The 24966-nt window shown below is 45.2% G+C and overlaps 1 protein-coding gene across 1 annotated transcript; it reads right to left on the reverse strand.

Annotated features, from left to right (window-relative positions):
- On the reverse strand, positions 1 to 16176 carry CCDC117 (coiled-coil domain containing 117). Its single transcript, XM_050806839.1, has 5 exons — positions 15815 to 16176; positions 15105 to 15155; positions 7689 to 7913; positions 5684 to 5821; positions 1 to 3220 (listed from the first exon to the last, which is right to left on the reverse strand). Exons 1-5 carry the CDS (start codon positions 16000 to 16002, stop codon positions 2983 to 2985), a joined length of 840 nt encoding a protein of 279 aa, XP_050662796.1. The 5' UTR covers positions 16003 to 16176; the 3' UTR covers positions 1 to 2982.
- Between the last annotated feature and the right edge of the window lie 8790 nt (positions 16177 to 24966).

The raw sequence follows: 24966 nt of genomic DNA on the forward strand, positions 1-24966 counted from the left end.
TCCAAAACACTTAAGAAGTTTTATTGAAAACGATAAAATACAGAAACACCAGATTCTCATTTTAAAGTAAAATTAACAGCATCTTCCAGAACATTCCTAGAACTGAACCATTCTTGTCACTTTTGAAAAACAAAGCCAAGTTCCAAATCCAAAATAATACATGAACATGCTGGTAAACATTCTTCTTATGGTTCCTGCCCCTACCTTAGTTATTTTCCTAAATTTTACATGTGTACCTTTTCAAGAAAGAGTGGCAGTTTTTTAAGTGATTAATATTTATGAGAACTGGACTTTCTTCATATTACAAAAAAACAAAAACAAAAACAAAAAACAAAAACCACACGCACCCTACTCAAACTCAGATAAAATACACATTTGTTCATTAAAGCTCACCTGCTTTAGATAATTTTTTCTCTTCACACATTAGCACAGTAAGCCAATGTTTGATCCATGCTGCAAAAGCTATACAAAACGAAAAGCCCTGATAACTCCCTAGGGAAATCTTAAGGCAAAGCAAAAGCAAAACCCTTATGCTACAAAAGTAAAACAAAAAGCAGAGGCATTGGGACTGTGGAGACGGCTCAGATGAATAAGCACCACAAGGATGAAGAAAACAATTTTTGTAGAAACATATGCAAGAAGATAAAGTCCAAAAAAGAACATAAAACATCAATTATCCTGCAGAAATAATTATCACGTCAGGTAACTTGACTAGTGAAATAAGCTCTGTTTGGATTTTAATTAACAGAATCTTAATTCTCTCCTACATTTACCAGTAGTATCAGAGCCTTGGGTTGGGGGCTCGTTTCTTCCTTTTTTCATCGTAAGACCTTTAGTCGGAGACCTGCCCAACAATTCCTGTAGAAGACAATCTTGGTGTGTTTTAGATCCTTCTTTGGAAAGCTGTCATCTTCCTTTCCACCTAAACACTAACTCTACCTCTGGGCAGTCACTTCATGTTTTTGTGTTGTACTGGAACACATTTTTTAGCATGGAGATTTGTTTAAGGCTACAAACTTTACAAGTTGGTCCCATCAAACAATGACTACAAGGCAGAAGTTTATCAAATGGCATGAATCAAACACTTGCACATTTCGAAAGAATACAGTTTACATTCATCTCGAAATCTGAGATTAAGAAACTATTAGCTGGTTTCCAACTGCTTTCAATACTGGTTTGAAGTTTGAATAATTTTACTGTATAGATATTAAATATTTTGTTTAAATATTAAACATTAAATATTTTCCTGACTATCCAGACAGAAAGAGAAAGCAGGAACAGGCAAAGAAGTAACAGTCCAATTAACAGACTTGTGACTTCTATGCCATCTGTAACAAGGGGAGGGATTTCAGTAAGGGTTCCAAAAACGCCTAGAAGGTGGTTTCTAAAAATTCACCTTTATGTGGCATAAGCCATTTTTTTTCTATAAAAGGTATCTGATTCCTACAAAGGGGGAAGAAACCCAGAAAACAAAACTGGGGTGGTGTCCTGTTGTGATGGAAGGGCATTATACCATTACACTCATTTAATAACTTATAGTGGATACTCTGTAGCAATAAAGAAACTGTCATTTTATTTTGCCCTATCAGCCCCTGCCACACAGAAGAGCTCTTCCTGAGAAACTACAAATTTCAAACCTGGCTATCCTCAAAGGACACCTGAAGCCTGGTTTAGGTACTCAAGAAGATGAAGGCTTCCTGCTAGCAGGAAGCAATTCTCCACTACCTTTTAGGCTTACTGCACAAGTCTCAGCACCAGTCAAATTGGCTGTTTTAGTAAACCTCAATGTCACCTGCTCATATATTTTCAGCTAATCATTCACTGTTTTCTAAATTAACATTTAAAAGTAACTTGCTGGCTGTGCACCGTGGCTCACGCCTGTAATCCCAGCATTTTGGGAGGCTGGGGTGGGCAGATCACCTGAGGTCAGGAGTTCGAGACCAGCCTGGCCAACATGGCGAAACCCGGTCTCTATTAAAAATACAAAAATTAGCTGGGCGTGGAGGCGGGCACCTGTAATCCCAGCTACTCAGGAGGGTGAGGCAGGAGAATTGCTTGAACCCGGGAGGTGGAGGTTGCAGTGGGGGGGGGGAAAAAAAAACTTGCTAATACAAGTATAACTTTTTAAAAAATTACTAAAGTTATCAATGCTGGGTTTAGTTGACCAAGCACTTCCTTAGGATGAACTAAAGGATGCTTCTCCCATAGGCAAATTGCAGATGGGTTACATCAGTCTTTTAACTATCATTGAAAGTCAATTAATTTGTAAACATTACTGAATAACTGGGCTTATCAATTACGTAAGGGAAACCAAGGAGTAACAGTGGCACAAGGCAAAAAAGCCTTGAAGGAAAAACTTTCTCTATTATTTTCATAGTCAAAGAGGAGAGCCACAATACTACTGGCTACCAACGAGCTATACTGAACTGATAACTAAATTACAAGTTGCTAAGAAATTAGATTTCTTAGCAACAGGCTTAAGCTACTGCTCTCTTCCCTCCTCCCCAATTAGATATAGGCACCACTGTAAACAGCTCATATCTACACACTAAACTGTGACTTAACTGTCAGGATACAGCTGTAGTAGGAGCATCCTTCTTAATCATCTTTTTTTAATTCAAGGAGAATATTCTCCAAGTGTCTGAATAGTTTAGACAATGTGACATATGATTTAAGTCACCCTTACACATACAGCTTCTATACTTGTCTTTGAAGAGGCTGTAATCTTTGAAGAAACTGTAAACCAACATTCCTTTAATAAGCCCCACAGAAAACTGCTTTTCCCTTGAGACAAACTTCCTTGGCAAAAAGTTGAAGTCAATAAATGGCGACCCAAAATGAGAGTCCCACCCCCAAATCACAGGTGGAGATATTATTACACCCGTTTCATAAAACTTTCAAGTCCCTATACTATGCAAAGAGTCTCATAACTGAACACAGGATTCTTCTAACATTTGACAACTTTAGTGTAGAAATTGGTTTCTAGAGTTCCATCTCTTCTTCTGTGCTAGTAGCTGTCTCCAAACTATTATAAAGAGACATCCCTGGTTGCCGAGGTTCCAAGAACAGTTCAGTTCTCTGAGGGAAGGCAGTGCCAGCAGCTGCATGCTTAGCTTGGCTCTCTCCTGTATAGTTCTTAGTATTAGAGGATGGCTTTGGCTTATCAGAAAGGAGTTCAGGGAGGGGTTTCCAGAGAACAAGCTCCATGGAAGGACGGCTCCTAAGACATAAAATACAGACTTTTATCAAAAAAATTTTTTTTTTTTTTTTTTTTTTTTTTTTTTTGAGACGGAGTCTTGCTTTGTCGCCCAGGCTGGAGTGCAGTGGCCGGATCTCAGCTCACTGCAAGCTCCGCCTCCCGGGTTTACGCCATTCTCCTGCCTCAGCCTCCCGAGTAGCTGGGACTACAGGCGCCCACCACCTCGCCCGGCTAGTTTTTTGTATTTTTAGTAGAGACGGGGTTTCACCATATTAGCCAGGATGGTCTTGATCTCCTGACCTCGTGATCCGCCCGTCTCGGCCTCCCAAAGTGCTAGGATTACAGGCTTGAGCCACCGCGCCCGGCCTATCAAAAAATTTTAGGACATGAAAACAAAAGCTATAGGTTGAAAAGCCAACATTACCTAATACCTTAAGGACTGATGGCAGCAAAACAGGAGATTTAGAACACACAAACTGATCTTTACTTTCTTTTTTTTTTTTTTTTTAAAGAGATGGGGGTCTTGCTGTGTTGTCCAGGGTGGAGTACAGTGGCACAGTCATAGCTCACTGCAGCCTTTAACTCCTGGACTCAAGTAATCTACCCACTTTAGCCTTCCCAGTAATTAGGACTACAGGCACATTACCACCATGCCTGGCTCCAACTGATCTTTAGAAACGCCCCTCAAATACATAACACTGCACACTTCAACATGTATATCTAACCAAATCAAGTGGATGTAATGATGCTGTGATGGGAAGTATCTAAAAATCCAATGTGAAAACATAGAGCCCTTGATTGTTAGAAATTTTTTAAAACTGTGGTTAATATTAGATGTAGGCAGCTAGCTTATACTAAATCATTATAAATGAAAAGGAAACACTGGACAAACATGCTGAAAGTATCTCAGGTGCCTTTTAGTACAGGTACAAAGTATAATGCTTTATGGGTCAGGCATGGTGGCTTGTGCCTGTAATCCTATCACTTTGGGAGGCCGAGCCAGGCAGACGATTTGAGCCCAGGAGTTTGCAACCAGCCCGGGCAATGTGGTGAACCCTGTCTCTACAAAAAATACAAAAATTAGCTGGGTGCCTGTAGTCCCAGCTACTCGGGAGGCTGAGGTGGGAGGATCACCTGAGCCCGGGAGGTCAAGTCTGTGGTGAACTGTGATCATGCCACACTACACTCCAGCCTGGGTGAGAGTGAGACCCTGTCTCAAAACACAAAACAAAGCAAAACAAAACAAGCTTCACAGTTAAGGCAAAATGACTATGTTATACACACACTGTGGCAGCGATGGTGTCTGGGCCCAAAGAGGAAGCAAAAATAAAACAAAACAATGAAATACCCCCAAAGGCTAGCTTCTGGAAAACTACCAAAAGCAGAAAGTGCTATGTTTTAGGCTGGAGGGTAACGTGACCAGCTTACTTATGGCTATCTACCCACCCTTAGGGCTGGGTAGTTAATTATAAGCTCAAGATAGGACCCTAATGCAAAACCTCTGTGATAAGACCAAATAGCAGCTGAACTTCTAGCACAAATCATCTCCCCTGTATCCAAAGGTAATAATGCCTCATCTATCTGGCCTCACTGAGACTGGTGTCCTAAGAGGTTTTTTCAGATACCTGACACTTGCCCTCATTGGGTACCAACTCCATCTAAAGTCTTTCCTAGGCAATACCTAAATGGCACTTTATAACCAACTTCCCTACTATTTTACATAGTTAATAATGACAATTTGAGATCATGGAGGCTTCAGGGACTACAGGATTACAGGGCTGGGCTAATCATTACTCACAGGCCCCAGGCCACTTTACTTTTTAGGTTATTGTGTTTGCTTTCCAGGTTCCTCTCTTGTCCTCACAGTGTAGTCACAGCTCCCTGTTAGGAGGTTTGTTTGTTCTGCTCTCATTTGCTGTTTCTGCTTCTACTCTGATGATCTAGGAAACCAGATAACTGAGCTCATAAACTGTGTTTAGATTAAAAGCAAAACAGCTCTGCTAAAGGCCTGGAAGGACTATGCTAATGAGCCAAGAATATGAGCTTTGTTTTGCAGTCTTTGCAGTAACTACTTTCACTGATGGGCCACTTTTTTTTTGTTTCCTAGGCCTCAATGTTGTTCCTGGGTAATTTAGAAAGCCGGGTAAACAGGAGCCTTTGAAATGTGGTTCCTATATCCTATCACAAGAACTTGAGAGAGTGGGCTCTCTTGCCAGTCATCCCATTTCCAAATAGCAGACTACAGTCCATTTTAGGTCTTCAAAGGAACGAAAGAGTAAGTAGGCAAGGCAGCCACTTCCCCATACTTCAAACTTCTGCTTGTAAAGCACTTTGCTCAACCCAATGAACTAGGAAAAAGCCAATCTCCGATTGCCTGGTGATCAGGAGATAAAAAGAGCTGACGAGGACAGGATGGGCAGAATCTAGACACTGGGTTTTCCCTGCAAGATCATAAATAAATAGAAATCAGGTACCAAAACTTACATAGACTCAATCATTTTCTTTGTAAAAACTTCATCAAATTCCCTCTTCAAACCTGTTTTCATGGTATCAGAAAGGACAAGACTGGGGAGATGGTTAACATTTCTGTCAGCTTCAACTTCTTCATCTTCATCAATTATCCTAAATCAATTAAGGCATCAGCAGAAGAAAAAATATTTAGACAAGCTATTATATATTCTAGTATTTAGACAAAATTTTAAAAATACAAAAGGATAAAAGCAGTAAGTAATACAGCAATAGACTAAGCAAAAAATGAGGCTATACCTGAGTATAAAAGGTATACTCAGGCTGGGCGTGGCAGCTCACACCTGTAATCCCAGCACTTTGGGAGGCTGAGGCGGGCAGATAACCTGAGGTTAGGATTTGGAGAAGAGCCTGGCCAACATGGTGAAATCACATCTCTACTAAAAATACAAAAATTTGTCGGGTGTGGTGACACATCCCTGTAATTCAGCTACTCAGGAGGCTGAGGCAGGAGAATCACTTGAACCCAGGAGGTGGAGGTTGCAGTGAACCAAGATCGTGCCATTCTACACCAGCCTGAGCAACAGAGCAAGACTCCGTCTCGAAACAAAAAAACCTATACTCAGGGGGTTGTTCAACATTTCATTTAACAAAAAAGTTTTACATATAATCAAATCTGAATGTTTTTGAGAGAATTATCACATAAATCAAAATTAATATTCAGAGACAGTAAGTGAAAACACTTAGCAGTTCTATGAGAATTCACTTTAAAAGCACATACTTCATGGCTGGGCACGGTGCCTCATGCCTGTAATCCCAGCACTTGAGAAGCCGAGATGGGCAGATAACCTGAGGCCAGGAGTTCGAGACCAGCCTGGCCAACATGGTGAAACCCTGTCTTTACTAAAAATACAAAATTAGCCAAGTGTGATGGCAGGCACCTGTAATCCCAGCTACTCAGGAGATTGAGGCAGGAGAATTGCTTGAACCTGGGAGGCGGAGATTGCAATGAGCCAAGATCACACCACTGCACTCCAGCCTAAGCGACACAGCGAGACTCTGTCTCCAAAAATAAAAATAAAAATACAAAAATAATTAGCCAGGTGTGGTGGCAGACACCTGTAATCCCAGTTACTCAGGAGGCTGAGGCAAGTGAATTGCTTGAACCTGGGATGCAGAGGTTGCAGTGAGCTGAGATGGTGTCATTGCACTCCAGCCTGGGCGACAGAGCGAGATTGTTTCAAAAAAAAAAAAAAGGCTACAGTATACTGGCCCAGCACAGTAGCTCACGCCTGTAATCCCAGCACTTTGGGAGGCTGAGGCAGGCGGCTTGCTTGAGCCCAAGAATGCATGACCAGCTTGGGCAACATGGTGAAATCCCGTCTCTATAAAAGACACAAAGATTAGCCAGGGGTGGCGGTGCATGCTTGCAGTCCCAGCTACTCGGGAGGCTGAGGGGGGCAGATGTGTTGAGCCTGAAAGGTCAAGACTGCAGTGAGCCACTGCACTCCAACCTGGGTGACAAAGCAAGACCCTGTCTCAATTAAAAAAAAAAAGGGGGGGGGGCGGGTTGGCTCATGCCTGTAATCCCAGCACTTTGGGAGGCTGAGACGGGTGGATCACCTGAGGTTATGAGTTCGAGACCAGCCTGACCAACATGGAGAAACCCTGTCTCTACTAAAAATACAAAATTAGCTGGGCTTGGTGGCGCATGGCTGTAATCCCAGCTACTCGGGAGGCTGGGGCAGGAGAATCGCTTGAACCCAGGAGGCGGAGGTTGCACTGAGCCAAGATGGTGCCATTGCACTCCAGCCTAGGCAACAAGAGCAAAACTCCATCTAAAAAACAGAACAAAACAAAAAAACAAAACAAAAAAAACCATACGCTTTGAATTCTCTGACTTACAGTCTTTCTGAGAGGTTAAGGATCAAGGTATCACCAAATGATAAACAGAATTAGCTTATATGAGAAGAGATATTACAAGGAAACAGCAAAAAACCAGCTATATACACTGCCCAGTTACCTGTCCTCAATCTCTTGAAGCTTCCTTCGGGCAACTTCACACTGTGGTTCTCCAGTTGTCTGATCCATTTCTTCACAAATAACATCTAATATCCCAGGTACGGAAAGGCCACTAATGCAGGGATTTACTCCATGCCCCTCTACATCCTGATGTGCACAAAGAATCCAGTCATTAGGACCAGCACAGAGCTCTGCTTCAGTTATCCTTTTCTTTCTTACTGGACAACTGAAAAACAGAAAAAAAATTCAATGAAAATCCCAACTAATATAAATGAAACGTTTATCATTCCTATCTCCAATCAAATTTTTATATTTAAAAAACTAACTTTTTTGACAGTGTGTGATTACAAGATGGAAAATACTGCATTTTTTTCCTGCTATTCTCACAGCCACACTGAACTGCTTTCTTCTACTGCTCTTTGCCAAATAAAGATGCACCTGCAAGATTTTGCCTGTTCAGACAGTTAAGTGTTCAATGTGGGACCTTAAAGTCATTCCTGCTTATTTGGCTCTGGAAAGGGCAAGTGGGAAGTAAAGAAACCAAAAGTTGGCTGGGCGTGGTGGCTCACACCTGTAATACCAGCACTTGGAGTGGCTGAGGTAGGAGGATCACCTGAGCCTACAGTTCAAGACCAGCTTGGGCAATATAGTGAGACACTAATTCAAACCATGAATGAATGAATGAATGAATGAATGAATGAATGAATGAATGAAACAAAGAAACCAAAAGTCAGCAATTCAGCATATTTTGTCATACTGCTACTGCTCCATCAAACATATAGGGAGATGGTCTGGCAGCCATTCTATATTCCCTTAGGGCAAAAATGTACATCTCATGAGGTTTGTTCAAAGTATTAATATTACAGGTGTGGGGGACAGCATTAATTTCTTGGTCCCCTTCAAAATGTCAGAGGCTCTATCAGTGTCCAACCAATAGTGGGGTCCAATTTTCTCCCACTTTGCAACATAATGTCTTCACATCCTAAACAAATTCGTACTTCATAGAAACTTAAGAATTCATCAAATCCTTTTTTTTTTTTATTTGGAAACTAGGACCTAGAAAAACTAACCTGGCTTCTCCAAAGTGTCACAGTAAAGTAATGAGTTGCATCTTGAGGAAAAAGCAGAATAAGGCAAGTGTGGTGGTGTGTGCCTACAGTCCCAGCTACTTGGGAAGCTGCGGAAGGAGATCACTTGAGCCCAGTGTCTGAGACAAGCCTGAGCAACACAGTGAGAGAGTCCACATCCCCAAAAAGCAAAATAAATCTAAAGGGAACAGGTAATTTCCCCACACAATCTAACAATTCCACTATAAAATGCAAATGAGTTTAACAGCTGGGTTCTGCACTCTGACCTCCAACAACATGATTTAGGCTAAGTTATTTCATGCCTGTAGGTTCACTTTCTAAATAGAGATCGATGATAATTAAGTCCCAAAGATAATATGATAGCACACTTCTGGGCATTAGACATCCAAATGTCTCATCCCACCTCCTCCCAAGGCCTCAACTTCTCCACTTGTAACTTTTTAAATCAATAGTTTCTATACTTTAAACTTTTTATTTATTTATTTAGGCATCTATAATAACATCTTAAGAGAGAACCCCAAAAGATAAAAGCAAAAAGTTTCCTGTGTTATCCACAGTAATCCCAAGGCAATAAGGAACAGAAATATTTTCTGGTCAGTGGGTCTCACTGCAACCTCCACCTCCTGGGTTCAAGCAATTCTCCTGCCTCAGCCTCCGAGTAGCTGGGACTACATGCACGTACAACCACGCCCAAATGATTTTTGTATTTTTAGTAGAGAAGAGGTTTCATCATGTTGGCCCAGCTGGTCTCAAACTACTGATCTGAGGTGATCTGCCTGCCTCGGCCTCCCAAAGTGCTAGGATTACAGGCATAAGTCACTGCGCCGGACCCAGTGATTTTTAAACTAAGGGAACTTTCAAATCTAATGTTTTATGAATCTACGTATCAACAAGTTTAGAAAATCCAAAGTGTCCAATGGCAGAAAAAAATCATACACAAAATTAAAAGACAAAGGATAAATTTGAAGAAAACAAGTGCAACACACATAAACCCCTAACTTCCTTAATAAAGATTTCCTGGCAGGAAGTGGTGGCTCACACCTATAATCCCAACACTTTGGGAGGCCTAGGTGAGCGAATCACAAGGTCAGGAGATAGAGACCATCCTGGCTAACAGGGTGAAACCTGTCTTTACTAAAAATGCAAAAAATTAGCCAGGCATGGTGGCATGCACCTGTAATCCCAGCTACTCCGGAGGCTGAGACAGAAGAATCGCTTGAACCCAGGAGGCGGAGGTTGCTACAGTGAACCCAGATCATGCTACTGTATTCCAACCTGGGCAACAGAGTGAGGATCCGTCTCAAAAAGAAAAAAAAAATTCCTATAAATGAGTAAGAAAAAGATCAATAAGCCAATAGAAAATATGCATAAACAGCCAGGCGCAGTGGCTTGCGCCTGTAATCCCAGAACTTTGGGAGGCCCCGGCGGGTGAATCATGAGGTCAAGAGATCAAGACCACCCTGGCCAACATGGTGAAACCCCGTCTCTACTAAAAATACAAAAATAAGGTGGGCCTGGTGGTGCACGACTGTAGTTCCAGCAACTTGGGAGGATAAGGCAGGAGAATCACTTGAGCCTGGGCGGGAGAGGTTGCAGTAAGCCAAGATCACAGCTCTGCACTCCAGCCTGGCGGCAGAGTGAGAGTCCATCTCAAAAAAAAAAAAAAAAGAAAAAAAAGAAAAGAAAAGATGTTCAATATCACTTATAATTAACAAATATAAATTAAAACAATAATCTAAACTTCTTTAACCTTTTTAACTATAAAATCCTACACACGTAAAATTACATCAAACATACAGCTTAACAAATAATTACAAAACAAACAATAATGACAATGTAATTTAAGACACAGAATAGGCCAGGCGCAGTGGCTCATGCTTGTAATTCCAGCACTTTGGGAGGCCGAGGCGAGCAGATCACAAGGTCAGGAGATCGAGACCATCTTGGCTAACATGGTGAAACCCCGTCTCTACCAAAAATACAAAAAATTATCACACACCTGTAGTCCCAGCTACACGGGAGGCTGAGGCAGGAGAATCACTTGAACCTGGGAGGCAGAGGTTGTGCCGAGGGAGCCAAGATTGTGCCACTGCACTCCAGCCTGGGCAACAGAGCGAGACACCATCTCAAAAAAAAAAAAAAGGCTACAGTATACTGGTCTGGCACAGTAGCTCACGCCTGTAATCCCAGCACTTTGGGAGGCCGAGGCAGGCAGATCACTTGAGGTCAGGAGTTTGAGACCAGCTTGGCCAACATGGCACAACCCTTTCTCTATTAAAAATACAAAAAATTGGCCGGGCGCAGTGGCTCATGCCTGTAATCCCAGCACTCTGGGAGGCCAAGGCAAGAGGATCATCTGAGGTCGGGAGTTCCAGACCAGCCTGATCAACATGGAGAAACCTTGTCTCTACTGAAAATACAAAATTAGCCAGGCAAGGCGGCACATGCCTGTAATCCCAACTATTTAGGAGGTACAGCCGGAGAACCACTTGAAGCTGGGAGGCAGAGGTTGTGCTGAGTGGAGATTGTGCCATTGCACTCCAGCCTGGACAAAAAGAGTGAAACTCCATCTCAAAAAAAAAAAAATTAGCTGGGCGTGGTGGTATGCTCCTGTAATCCCAGCTACTTGTGAGGCTGAGGCAGGAGAATCGCTTGAACCTGGGAGATAGAGGTGGCAGTGAGCTGAGCCTGTGCCACTGCACTCTAGCCTGAGCAACAAAGTAACTGGGGAAAAAAACAAAAGAAAAGGCCGGGCGCGGTGGCTCAAGCCTGTAATCCCAGCACTTTGGGAGGCCGAGACGGGCGGATCACGAGGTCAGGAGATCGAGACCATCCTGGCTAACACGGTGAAACCCCGTCTCTACTAAAAAATACAAAAAACTAGCCGGGCGCGGTGGCGGGCGCCTGTAGTCCCAGCTACTCGGGAGGCTGAGGCAGGAGAATGGCGTGAACCCGGGAGGCGGAGCTTGCAGTGAGCTGAGATCCGGCCACTGCACTCCAGCCTGGGCGGCAGAGCGAGACTCCGTCTCAAAAAAAAAAAACAAAAAACAAAAGAAAAGATATAGAATACAGCCAGCATCCCAAAATGGTAATCTAGTCTTGCTCTGTTGCCTAAAATGGAGTGCAGTGGCACAATCTTGGCTCACTGTAACCTCTGCCTTCTCCTCCTGCCTCAGCCTCTGGGGTGTCTGGGATTACAGGCATGCACCACCACACCAGCTATTTTTTTGTATTTTAGTAGAGACAGGGTTTCGCCATGTTAGCCAGGCTGGTCTCAAACTCTCGGGCTCAAGAAATCCACCTACCCTGGCCTCCCCAAGTGCTGGGATTACAGACATGAGGCACTACGCTGGATGCCAAATCAGGACTTTAATGTGGATGCCTAATGATCCTAATGGTCCCAATTTACACTCCTACCCATGTTTAAGAGTTCCTGGTGCTTCACATGCATCCCAATATCTGGAGGTAGAGTGGCATCTCATTGTGGCTTTAATACGCATTTCCCTAAAGATAATGAGGTTGAACACTTTTTTATTTGGTTGTTCTTGGATATTATCTTTGAGAAATCTTTTTACTTCTTATTCTTTTTTTGAGACAGTCTCACTTTGTTACCCAGGCTGGAGTGCAGTGGCACAATGTCGGCTCACTGCAACCTCTGCTGCCCAAGTTGAAGCGATTCTCCTGCCTCAGCCTCCCGAGTAGCTGGGATTACAGGCACCTGCCACCACACCTGACTAATTTTTGTATTTTTAGTACAGACCAGGTTTCATCATATTGGTCACGCTAGTCTTGAACTCCTGACCTCGTGATCCACCTGCCTCGGCTTCCCAAAGTGATGGGATTACAGGAGTGAGCCACCGCGCCTGGCCTTACTTCTTTTTCTATTAGACTGCCTGTTTATGAGATGTAATTTTTCATGTATTAGTTAGGCAGCAATCCCAAAGTTTAAAAATACACTTGTGTTGAGAAGATGTTAATGGGCATATAAATTGGCAAAAACTCACATTGGAACTTTAAAATGCACACACTTTAAGACCCAGCAATTCCGCATCAAGGAAGCCATTCATATACTTCCAAACATATACAAAGAACTTCAAAAGAATGGTCAGGGTAGATTTGTAATAGCAAAAGATTAGAAAATAACTTAGAAATCCATCAATAGGAAATTGGTTAATTATCTATACCAAGTCACACAATAGAATTCCACACAACTGGCCAGGCGCGGTGGCTCACGCCTGTAATCCCAGCACTTTGGGAGGCCGAGACGGGCGGATCACAAGGTCAGGAGATCGAGACCATCCTGGCTAACACGGTGAAACCCCGTCTCTACTAAAAATACAAAAAATTAGCTGGGCGTGGTAGCGGGCGCCTGTAGTCCCAGCTACTCGGGAGGCTGAGGCAGGAGAATGGCGTGAACCCAGGAGGTGGAGCTTGCAGTGAGCCGAGATCACACCACTGCGCTCCAGCCTGGGTGACAGAGCAAAGACTCCGTCTCAAAAAAAAAAAAAAAAATTCCACACAACTATTTTTTTTTTTGTTTTTTGAGACGGAGTCTCACTCTATTGCCCAGGCTGGAGTGCAACGGCGTGATCTTGGCTTACTGCAACCTCTGCCTTCCGGGTTCAAGCGATTCTCCTGCCTCAGCCACCTGAGTAGCTGGGATTACATGCACACACCACTACCCACAGCTAAGTTTTGTATTTTAGTAGAGACGGTTTCATCATGTCGGCCAGGCTGGTCTCAAACTCCTAACCACCTGATTTGCCCTTCTCAGCCTCCCAAAGTGCTGGAATTACAGTGTGAGCCACCACGCCTGGCTTCCACTCAACTATTTATTTTTTATTTTTTATTTTTTTTTTTGAGACGGAGTCTCGCTCTGTCGCCCAGGCTGGGGTGCAGTGGCCAGATCTCAGCTCACTGCAAGCTCCGCCTCCCGGGTTCCCGCCATTCTCCTGCCTCAGCCTCCTGAGTAGCTGGGACTACAGGCACCCGCCACCTCGCCCAGCTAGTTTTTTGTACTCTTTAGTAGAGACGGGGTTTCACCGGGTTAGCCAGGATGGTCTTGATCTCCTGACCTCGTGATCCGCCCGTCTCGGCCTCCCAAAGTGCTGGGATTACAGGCTTGAGCCACCGCGCCCGGCCCACTCAACTATTTAAAGAGAAATTATGTAAACCTCTATGTGTTGATATGGAACAAGCTACAGAAGAGTAAAATGAAAAGATCAATGTGTTGTACAGTGTGAACCATATCTTCCTACGAATGTAAAAAAATAGCCACTGCACTCCAGCCTGAGTGACAGAATCAGACCCTGTCTCAAACAAAAAAAAAGAAAGAAAAAGACTTGAAAACTTGGTAAATTTTTAGATTATCGTCTAAAGGAGACACAGAAAAAGGGTAACGGTTATCTCTGGTGGGGAAAACTAGGGGTGTGGAGTAAAAGACTTGAATACAGTCTGGTGTGACAGTTCACACCTGTAATCCCAGAGCTGGGAGGATTGCTTGAGGCCAAAAGTTCATGACCAGACTGGTCAACATAGTGAGACACCATCTCTACAAAAATTTTTTTAAAAAATTAGCTCAGCGTGGTGACAAGTCTGTAGTCTCAGCTATTCAGGAGACTAAAGCTGAAGGATCATTTTGAGCCCAAGGAGTTTGATGCTGCAGTGAGCTGGGATAACACAACTGCACTCCAGCTTGGGTGACAGAGACCCTGACTTTAAAAAAAAAAAAAAAAAAAAAAGACTTTTCAGGCTGGGGCGGCTCAGGCCTTAATCCCAGCACTTTGGGAGGCCGAGGCGGGCGGATCACGAAGTCAGAAAATCGAGACCCTCCTGGCTAACACGGTGAAACCCCGTCTCTACTAAAAAAACAACTACTAAAAAAACAAACAAACAAATACAAAAAAATAGCCAGGCATGGTGGCGGGCGCCTGTAGTCCCAGCTACTAGGGAGGTTGAGGCAGGAGAATGGGATGAACCTGGGAGACGGAGTTTACATTGAGCCGACATCAGCCTGGGAGACTCCGTCTCAAAAAAAAAAAAAAAAAAACAACTTTTCAATATGTACTTTTTAAATTATTTTACTTTGTGCATGTAACATTAACATGGCTCAAAATCCAAACATTACAATTTGTTACAGAGCGAAAAGTTTCCCTCTGACCTGCCACTGTTACTTTCTCTAAAAGACAACCAGTGTCACTAATTCCTGTGTCTCTTTCCAGAAACACTCATCTAATGTTTCACCTTTTCACTTAAACAAGTAATTTAGACTACAACATGGGTTCAATTAACGGAGACCATAGAGTGAATAAACAACCACTGAAACTTACTCATCATCCTCCTCCTCTCGCTTGTGTTTCTTTTTACAGTGAACAGAAACACTGTTGGAACAAACAAAAATCAGTCAATTCAGAAATGTACTTGAGCTTGTGCTTTCAGGATCCTCTTTCTTGCTCCAATAATCTTCCTCATCCCCACACACCAAACGTCCCTTTCTGAGCCTAGTGGGATGGGTACAAATCACAGGTCAGTCGGGTAACGGTGGGTTGCCCCGAAATAACTGGGCACTGAAATCTCAACTTGTCGTTTTGTCAAGGTGGAAGACCAAACCAGGGAAAACGTCCTCGGGGAAGGCTCTGTTCTAAACACTTTATTTGCATAATCTCACTAAGAGGACCCGTTTCTGTCCCATGCTTGGCATACTTTGCAGATGAGACACTGAAAGTTGTCACTAACAGCGGCCGCGCCGAGGGGGCACCCAGACCGAGTCGCCCAGGTTCCAACTGGAAGTCTCACTTCTCGGGGACACAGTCGGGCCGAGGTTCGGACCGGACTCCTGGGCTGTGCGACCCCAGGCGACTTACAGTTAACGTCTCTGGGGATCAGTTTCTTCATCTGTAAACTGGGCTGCGAAGCTCCCGCGGAGGGCCGTGGGGAGGGAAAGTCAAGATGCCCCGGCGCGGAGCCCGCGCCCCTGCCCGTGCCCGCCGCGAGGGGCGCCCAGCCTGCCCGCCCGCCCTGAGCCCGACGGGCTCCTCACCGTCCGCGCGCCGCACTCCCGGCGGGGCTGCTAGGGACTGCGCGGGGTCCCGACCGCGGGGCCAAGTCGGCGCCGTCAGCCCCTGGCGGGAAGGCCCGGCCAGGGAAGGCCGGCGGCGGCGGCGGCTGCAGGAAGTCCGAGCTGCCGCTCAGAGGGAGGCCGCCGAAGGGCCGGCCGAGCGTAGCCATAGCCGGCGAGACTAGGAAGGTGCGACGGCGGCCTCGGCCGCCCGCGTCCCCAGGCCCGGCAGCTGCAGCCACAGCGACTGCCGAAAGGCGCCAGCCTCCGATCCCGCTCTCGACCCCACGTCACGCCTTCTAGAACCCTCCACCTCGGGCCGCTCAGGGGCATGCCGGGATTTGTTGTGTGTAGAGGGCCGCTGCCGCGAGGGATGCCGGGATTTGCAGTCCTTCCAGACTACAAACAAAATGGCTGTCTCTCGACCTCTTAGCCGGGGCTATGTGTTGATATGGAACAAGCTACAGAAGAGTAAAATGAAAAGATCAATGTGTTGCACAGTGTGAACCATATCTTCCTACGAATGTAAAAAAAGGGTGGCTCTGGCTGACCAAGAGTATGACCTAGGTTCAAATCCTCACTCCGCAAGTTTCGTACCTCAGTTTCCACAGTAGTAAAATGAGATAATAATAGTACATATAATCATGGAGTTGATGTGTGGAGTACATGAATTTAAACATCTAGAGCCAGGGCTGGGCGGTGGCTCAGTCCTGTAATCCCAGCAATTTGGAAGGTGGAGGCAGGAGGATCTTTTGAGTCCGGGAGACCCTGTCTCAAAACAAAAACAATCTAGAGCCCTTAGAGCAGTGCCTGACGTACAATACACACTCATTAAGTATCAGTTATTAATATAAGTGAATCAATAAAAATGTAACAATTTTAATACAAATGAAGTTGGTGGTGCCTTAGAACAGCATGGAAGATAAGTAAAAACCTCATTTGCTGGCTGGGTGCGGTGACTCAAGTCTGTAATCTTATCACTTTGGGAGGCCAAGGTGGGCAAATCACTTGAGGTCAGGAGTTCAAGACCAGTCTGGCCTTCATGGTGAAATCCCGTCTCTACCAAAAATATAAAAAATTAGCCAGCTGTGGTGGTCTGTGCCTGTAATCCCATCTACTCGGGAGGCTGAGGCAGGAGAATCACTTGAACCCGGCAGGCGGAGGTTGCAGTGAGCCGAGATCGCACCACTGTACTCCAGCCTGGGTAACAGAGTGAGACTCCATCTCAAATGGCTAGACCCTATCTCAACAACAAAAAAATAAAAATTAGTCAAGCGTAGTGGTGCATGCCTGTAGTCCCAGCTACTCGGGGGGCTGAGGTGAGAGGATCGCTTGAGCCCGTGAGTTTGAGGTTCCGGTGAGCTATAATTACACCACTGCACTCCAGCCTGAGTGACAGAGCAAGACTTTGTCTCAAAAAAAAAAAGTAAATCAGGACTTAAACAAAAACAAAAGCCTCAGAGCACTTGTGAGAGGTATTGGCAAGCCTTCCAGTCTCTTTGGGGCATTCAAAGGCAGCATCTCCTCCCTGGGCTTGGCAGATGGTCAACTCCAATCACTGATTATGCACTGTTTTTTCCATCTCGCAACAGCACCACCATCCAATCTAAATTGCTTATGCCAATCTCAATGCCCTTCAGCCAAAGCACACACCTGTACATAACTGAACAAAGAAAGATTTATCCACTCATTGCGGTGAGGAAGTGTCTCCCTAAGAAGGTGTTACAAAGGCTTTTTATAGGATTTGGGGTTGTGTTAGATGATTTGAGGGAAGGTTTAAAAAAACAGCTTTTGGCCGGACGCAGTGGCTCATGCGTATAATCCCAGCACTTTGGGAGGCCGAGGCGGGCGGATCACGAGGTCAGAAGATCGAGACGATCCTGACTAACACGGTGAAACCCCCTCTCTACTAAAAATACAAAAAATTAGCCGGGCGTGGTGGCAGGCGCCTGTAGTCCCAGTTACTCGCAAGGCTGAGGCAGGAAAATAGCGTGAACACGGGAGGCGGAGCTTGCCGTAAGCGGAGATCAGGCCACTGCACTCCAGCTGGGGCTACAGAGCGAGACTCCGTCTCAAAACAAACAAACAAGCAAACAAAAAAACAGCTTTTCGACTGGGTGCGGTGGCTCACACCTGTAATCCCAGCACTTTGGGAGGCCAAGGCGTTCGGATCACAAGGTCAGGAGTTCGAGACCAGCCTGGTCAATATAGTGAAATCCTGTCTCTACTAAAAATACAAAAATTAGGCAGGCGTGGTTGTGGGCGCCTGTAGTTCCGGTTACTCAGAAGGCTGAGGCAGGAGAATCGCTTGAGCCCGGGAGGCAGAGGTTGCAGTGAGCCGAGATTTGAGATCCTGCCATTGCACTCCAGCCTGGGCGATAGGGCAAGAGAAAGAAAAGGTAAAAGAAAAGAAACAAAACAGCTTTGCCTGGAATTAATCCTGTCAGGAAGTGGGGATAAATTTGTGATTGGGTGTCTTTTTTTTTTTTTTTTTTGAGACAGGTTCTCATCTGTTGCCCAGACTGGAGTGCAGTGGTGCGATCTTGGCTCACTGCAGCCTCTCCCTCCTGGGTTCAAGCAGTTCTCATGCCTCAGCCTGCCGAGTAGCTGGGATTACAGTCATGTGCCACCATACCTGGCTAATTTTTCTGTTTTTAGTAGAGACGGGTTTCACCACGTTGGCCAGACTGATCTCAAACTCCTGACCTCAAGTGATCTGCCCACCTCAGCCTCCCAAAGTGCTGGGGTTACAGACATGGACCACCCGCCCCCGGCTGTGATTCTTTTCGAGAAGGTGTGAGGAATGAAGGAAAGCTGAACCTGTAATTGGTAAAGCAGCAACAGTCCTTCATATCAGTTAGGGTAGGGTGATATTTGGCCATTTTTGTGATTTGGACAATGTTTATGTTTTTGTCTGTGTTTGGATATGATTAAGTGAACTTGTTTTTATCTTCATCCATGAGGTCACAGAGTAGCCTTGTTCAATGATATTCTGTGAAAATTTTATGTGTAACAAGAGGACACCGAGGTCTAACAGTATTGTGCCCGGAATTTATTCTTTCCGGTGGGTTCTTGGTCTCGGCGACTTCAAAAATGAAGCCGTGGATCTTCGCGGTGAGTGTTAGAGCTCTTAAAGATGATGTGTCTGTAGTTCGTTCCTTCACGTGTTAAGACGTGTCCGGAGTTTCTTCCTTCAGGTAGCTTCGTGGTCTCACTGACTTCAGGAGTGAAGCTGCAGACTTTCACAGTGAGTGTTACAGCTCCTAAAGGTGGCGAGTCCAGAGTTGTTTGTTCTGCCCGCCCAGTGGGTTTGTGATCTCGCTGACTTCAGGAATGAAGCAGCAGACCCTCGCGGTGAGTGTTACAGCTCACAAAGGCAGTGTAGACCCAGAGTGGGCAGCAGCAAAATTTACTGTGAAAAGCGAAGGAACAAATCTTCCACAGCCTGGAAGAGAACCCAAAGGGATTGGCGCTGCTGGCTGGAGTGGCCAGCTTTTATTCCCTTATTTGGTCTTGCCTGCATCCTGCTGATTGGTCCATTTTACAGAGTGTTGATTGGTGCATTTTTACAGAGTGCTGATTGGTGCATTTACAATCCTTTCGCTAGACACAAAAGTTCTCCAAGTCCTCACCGGACCCAGAAGCTCCGCTGGCTTCACCTGTAAATATCAAGCCAGTTTCCTCTGTCAGAAGATACTTTTCTCTTTCTGACCAAAAACCAAGGCATCACCATTGATGCCTCTCTCTTGTTAACACCCATATCTAGTCAGTTAGCAAGTTCTATGGACTTTACTTGCAAAATGCTTCCAGATTCTCCCCATTCTTCTCCAACTCTACTGCCACTGTGATGATCCAAGAAAAAACTAATGAACCCCCTTTGCCAATATAATGGATTAGGTTTCAGTTTTCTTAATGCAATTTACAATTCAATTTTGTGTTCTTAAAGTAATATTCTGCTTAACTGGATATAAAATATACTCTCCTGGGCAATTTCTACAAATGGCCACCTCATTCCTCACCTTAAAAAATATCCTTTTTTCCAGCCTTGGCTCCCAAAGAGTTTTGTTGACTCTGAGGTTTAGGAAAAAAAAAAAAAAGAGGCCGGGCGCGGTGGCTCAAGCCTGTAATCCCAGCACTTTGGGAGGCCGAGACGGGCGGATCACGAGGTCAGGAGATCGAGACCATCCTGACTAACACGGTGAAACCCCATCTCTACTAAAAAATACAAAAAAACTAGCCGGGCGTGGTGGCGGGCGCCTGTAGTCCCAGCTACTCAGGAGGCTGAGGCAGGAGAATGGCGTCAACCCGGGAGGCGGAGCTTGCAGTGAGCTGAGATTCGGCCACTGCACTCCAGCCTGAAAGGCAGAGCGAGACTCCGTCTCAAAAAAAAAAAAAAAAAAAAAAAAAGGGAAAAATATTTTTCCAGGTTGGGTGTGGTGGCTCACATCTGAAATCCCAGCACTTTGAGAGGCTGAGGTGGCTTGAAGCCAGAAGTTCAAGACAAGTCTAGGCGATACAGCAAGACCCAGTCACTGAAAAAAATAAAACCTAAAAAAATAGCCAGGCATGATGGTGCATGCCTGTTGTCCTAGCTACTCCCGAGGCTGAGACAGGGGAATTGCTTGAGCCCAGCAGTTCAAGGTTGCAGGGCGCCATGATCATGCCACTGTACCTAAGCCTGGGTGACACAGCAAAGCTCTGGCTCAAAAAAAACAAAAGCAAAACTTCCAGATGATCCTAGGTATAAATATAAATATATATTTATAAAAAGAGAGTCATGGCTGGGCACGGTGGCTCATGCCTGTAATCCCAGCACTTTGGGAAGTCGAGGTGGATGGATCACCTGGGGTCAGGAGTTCACAACCAGCCTGGCCAACATGGTGAAACCCTGTGTCTACTAAAAATACAAAACTTGGCCAGGCGCGGTGGCTCACACCTGTAATCCCAGCACTTTGGGAGGCCGAGGCAGGCGGATCACAAGGTCAGGAGATCGAGACCATCCTGGCTAACACAGTGAAACCCCATCTCTACTAAAAGTACAAAAGATTAGCCGGGCATGGTGACGGGCACCTGTAGTCCCAGCTACTCAGAAGGCTGAGGCAGGAGAACAACGTGAACCTGGGAGGCAGGGCTTGCAGTGAACCGAGATCGTGCCACTGCACTCCAGCCTGGGCGATAGAGCAAGACTCCGTCTAAAAAAACAAAAAAATTAGCCAGATGTGGTGGCGGGTACCTGTAATCCCAGCTCCTTGGGAGGCTGAGGCAGGAGACTCGCTTGAACCCAGGAGGCAGGGGTTGCAGTGAGCCAAGATCGTGCCATTGCACTCCAGCCCGAGCAAGAAGAGAGAGATTCCGTCTCAAAAAATAATAAAAATAGGCCGGACGCAGTGGCTCAAGCCTGTAATCCCAGCACTTTGGGAGGCCAAGATGGGTGAATCACGAGGTCAGGAGATCGAGACCATCCTGGCTAACATGGTGAAACCCCATCTCCACTAAAAAAATACAAAAAACTAGCCGGGCGAGGTGGCCGGCGCCTGTAGTCCCAGCTACTCGGGAGGCTGAGGCAGGAGAATGGCATAAACCCGGGAGGCGGAGCTTGCAGTGAGCTGAGATCCGGCCACTGCACTCCAGCCTGGGCGACAGAGCGAGACTCTGTCTCAAAAAAAAAAAAAAAAAAAAATAATAATAATAATAAAAATAAAAATAATAATAAATAAATAAAAATAAGATAGTTATACTCCGTATTATTCTGAAACTTGCTTTTCTATCTATTTCTTGAACATCTAAATTCATTCTTTCTTTTTTCAAAGCATATGGCAGAAAGAGAAGGAGAGAGGGAAGGAAGGAGAGATGGAGAGAGGAGGGAGAGAGAATGAGAGTGAGAGCCAGAGAACCAGAGAGAGAGAGAAGAGAGGGAGCATGGGATGTGGTGTAGAGACACCTTTGGCAGGCCCCAGCCCTGAGCTCCTGGGAGGGGAGGCACACACAGCCATTCTTTTCATTCTTTAATCTACTAGATATATATCTATATATACATATAGATATATTTTTGATATGGAGTCTCACTCTGTCACCTAGGCTGGAGTGCAGTGGCGCGATCTCCACTCATTGCAACCTCTATCTCTGGGGTTCAAGCGATTCTCCTGCCTCAGCCTCCCCAGTAGCTGGGACTACAGGTGCCTGCCCCCATGCCTGGTTAATTTTTATATTTTTAGTAGAGACAGAGTTTCACCATGTTGGCCAGGCTGGTCTTGAACTCCTGATTTCAGGTGATCCAACCGCCTTGGCCTCCCAAAGTGCTGGGATTACAGGCATCAGCCACCATACCCGGTCATAATTCACAATTCTATACTAAGTTATACCCCTTGTCAGGCAATGTACTAAAATTAATAATTTATTAGGTGCTTTCTATTTTCAGGTGCTCTTTACTCAGATTAAGTCAAGTATTCCTCACAGCTCTGTGAATTGGATGATTTTCCTACTCCCATTTTACAGATAAGGAAATTGAGGCAAGTTATGGTCCCCAATTCCCTCAGCTATATGTGAACTAGCCAGTGCCCAGCCTCAGATCTGAGACCCTAGATCCTGCCCTAAACTTGTAGGGTCTGCTCATCTCACTGAATTCTGTGAAAGAAAGGGCTTTGGGGAATCAATCTGAAAGCCTCACTACAGTGTGTCTGAGACCTTGGAGCTTAAGACCCCAGAAGCATAAGTCAGAGGATTATAGTTAGTTGTCTCCTCCATTACCCTGGGGAGAGCAGCTACAGAATTTGACAGTGGCCCCTAAGAGCCCCTCCTCTTATTTTTATTTTTTCTTTTTTTGAGACAGAGTCTCACTCTGTCACCCAGGCTGGAGTGCAGTGGTGCTCACTGCAACCTCCACCTCCCGGGTTGAAGCAATTCTCCTGCGTCAGCCTCCTGAGTAGCTGGGACTGCAGGTGTACACCACCATGCCTGGCCAATTTTTTTTTTTTTTTGAGACGAAGTTTCACTCTTGTAGCCCAGGCTGGAGTGCAATGGCCCAATCTCAGCTCACTGCAACCTCCGCTTCCCGGGTTCAAGTGATTCTCCTGCCTCAGCCTCCCGAGTAGCTGGGATTACAGGCATGTGCCACCACAGCTGGCTAATTTTTTGTCTTTTTAGGAGAGATGGGGTTTCACCATGTTGCTCAGGTTGGTCTCGAACTTCTGACCTCAAGTGATCCACTTGCCTCGGCCTCTTTAAGTGCTGGGATTACAGGCATAAGCCACTGCACCTGGCCAAATTTTTGTATTTTTAGTAGAGATAGGGTTTTGTCATATTGGCCAGGGTGGTCTTAAACTCCTGACCTCAAGTGATCCACCTGCCTTGGCCTTCCAAAGTGCTGGGATTACAGGTATGAGCCACTGCACCTGGACCCATCTTTTTCTTAGTGACTGTCCAACCCTGCCTCTTTGATGTTACTTCCAGTGCACCTCTCATAGGGTTGGTGGGTCAGAGACATACAGACACTTAAACAATCCTTTCATGACTACTTTTTCCTTGGTGGTTAATCTCAACTGTTCCCCCCTACCTTTTTTTTAAACAATGTTTTCTGGTTATAAAATGAACACAGCTTCTTAGTTAGTGGTGGGGCTGATAAAAGTACAGAAAAGCAAATAAAAGTCACTTAATACCATCCAGAAGGAAACTCCATTATGACTATCCTGGGCAGTTGAGGCTGCAGTGAGCTGTGACTGCAACACTGCACTCCAGCTTGAGCAACAGAGGAAGACCTTGTCTCAAAAAAAAAAAAAAAAAAAAAAAAGCTGGGGCCGGCGGGAGGGGAATGAGTAATTTGCCTACATAATAGTTATTAATTGATGGAACTTAAGAAACAAACTTAGCGGCCAGGCACGTTGGCTCATGCCTGTAATCCCAGCACTTTGGGAAGCTGAGGCAGGCAGATCACCTTAGGTCAGGAGTATAAGACCAGCCTGGCCAACATAGTGAAACCCTGTCTGTATCAAAAAATACAAAAATAAGTTGGGCATGGTGGCGCAGGCCTGTAGTCCCAGCTACTTAGGAGGCTGAGGCAGGAGAATCACTTGAACCCAGGAGGCAGAGGTTGCAGCGCGCTGAGTTCGTGCCACTGTACTGCAACCTGGGTGATGGAGCAAGACTCCATCTGAAAAAAAGAAACAATCTTAGCAAGCGAGTTAGGTAAATAATACCAGAGCACTAGGCTTTATCCCCTCTGAAAGAAACAAATGATACCAAACTGTTCATGGCAATGATCCATGAGGGGTGGGGGTTGTCAGAAGTTATCACCTCAAGTGATCTGCACTCCTCAGCCTCCTAAAGGCTGGGATTACAGGTGTGAGCCACTGTGCCCGGCCAACCCCTTGGTATTGCGTCTATCTATGCTTCCTTACAGACAACAGTTTCACATGTGTTGTCACAACTTGTTGCTGGGGGAATTATGTGCTTCTGATGTGACTCCACTGGAAGAAGACCCTTGGAAGCTTGCATCCGATTTCCATCAGACTTTTTGCCAGGAGCCTTTTCCTTGTGTTGATTTCATTTTGTATACTTTTGTTATAATAAGTTATAGCCATGAGTAGGACCATATACTGAATCCTGTGAGATCTCCTGGCAAATCATCAGAACTCCGGTGGTTTGCAGGACACCTGACGTAGTTTCTTTCTGCTTGTCTGGATTTTATTCCTCCTCTTCCCTTCTTCAGTTACCACACCTGGAAATGATCCCTCCCTAGAACCAGTGAAGCTGTTTGCACAGGCTTTGGAAATAGGGACTCCTAACAAATCTTACCTCTCCATGGCATGGCATGGACCCTGGTAAATGGCACCTCTCATTATGAATTGCTTAACCCCATTGACTGGTACTTAATCTTGGTGAGTTCAGCCCTTTAAGAGCACAGGCTTTGCAGATAGATGGGTTTAAATACTCTTACTTTTGTTTTTCTATTTTTGTTACATTAAAAAAAATATTGAGACGTGGCTGGGCATGGTGGCTAACACCTGTAATTCCAGCACTTTGGGAGGCTGAGGCAGGCGGATGGCTTGAGACCAGGTGTTCGAGACCAGCCTGTGCAACATGGAGAAACCCCATCTCTACTAAAAATACAAAAATTAGCTGGGCGTGGTGGTGAGTGC

The sequence above is a fragment of the Macaca thibetana genome, chromosome 10 (genome assembly GCF_024542745.1).
Source record: "Macaca thibetana thibetana isolate TM-01 chromosome 10, ASM2454274v1, whole genome shotgun sequence".
In the NCBI taxonomy this organism is placed as follows: Eukaryota; Metazoa; Chordata; class Mammalia; order Primates; family Cercopithecidae; genus Macaca; species Macaca thibetana.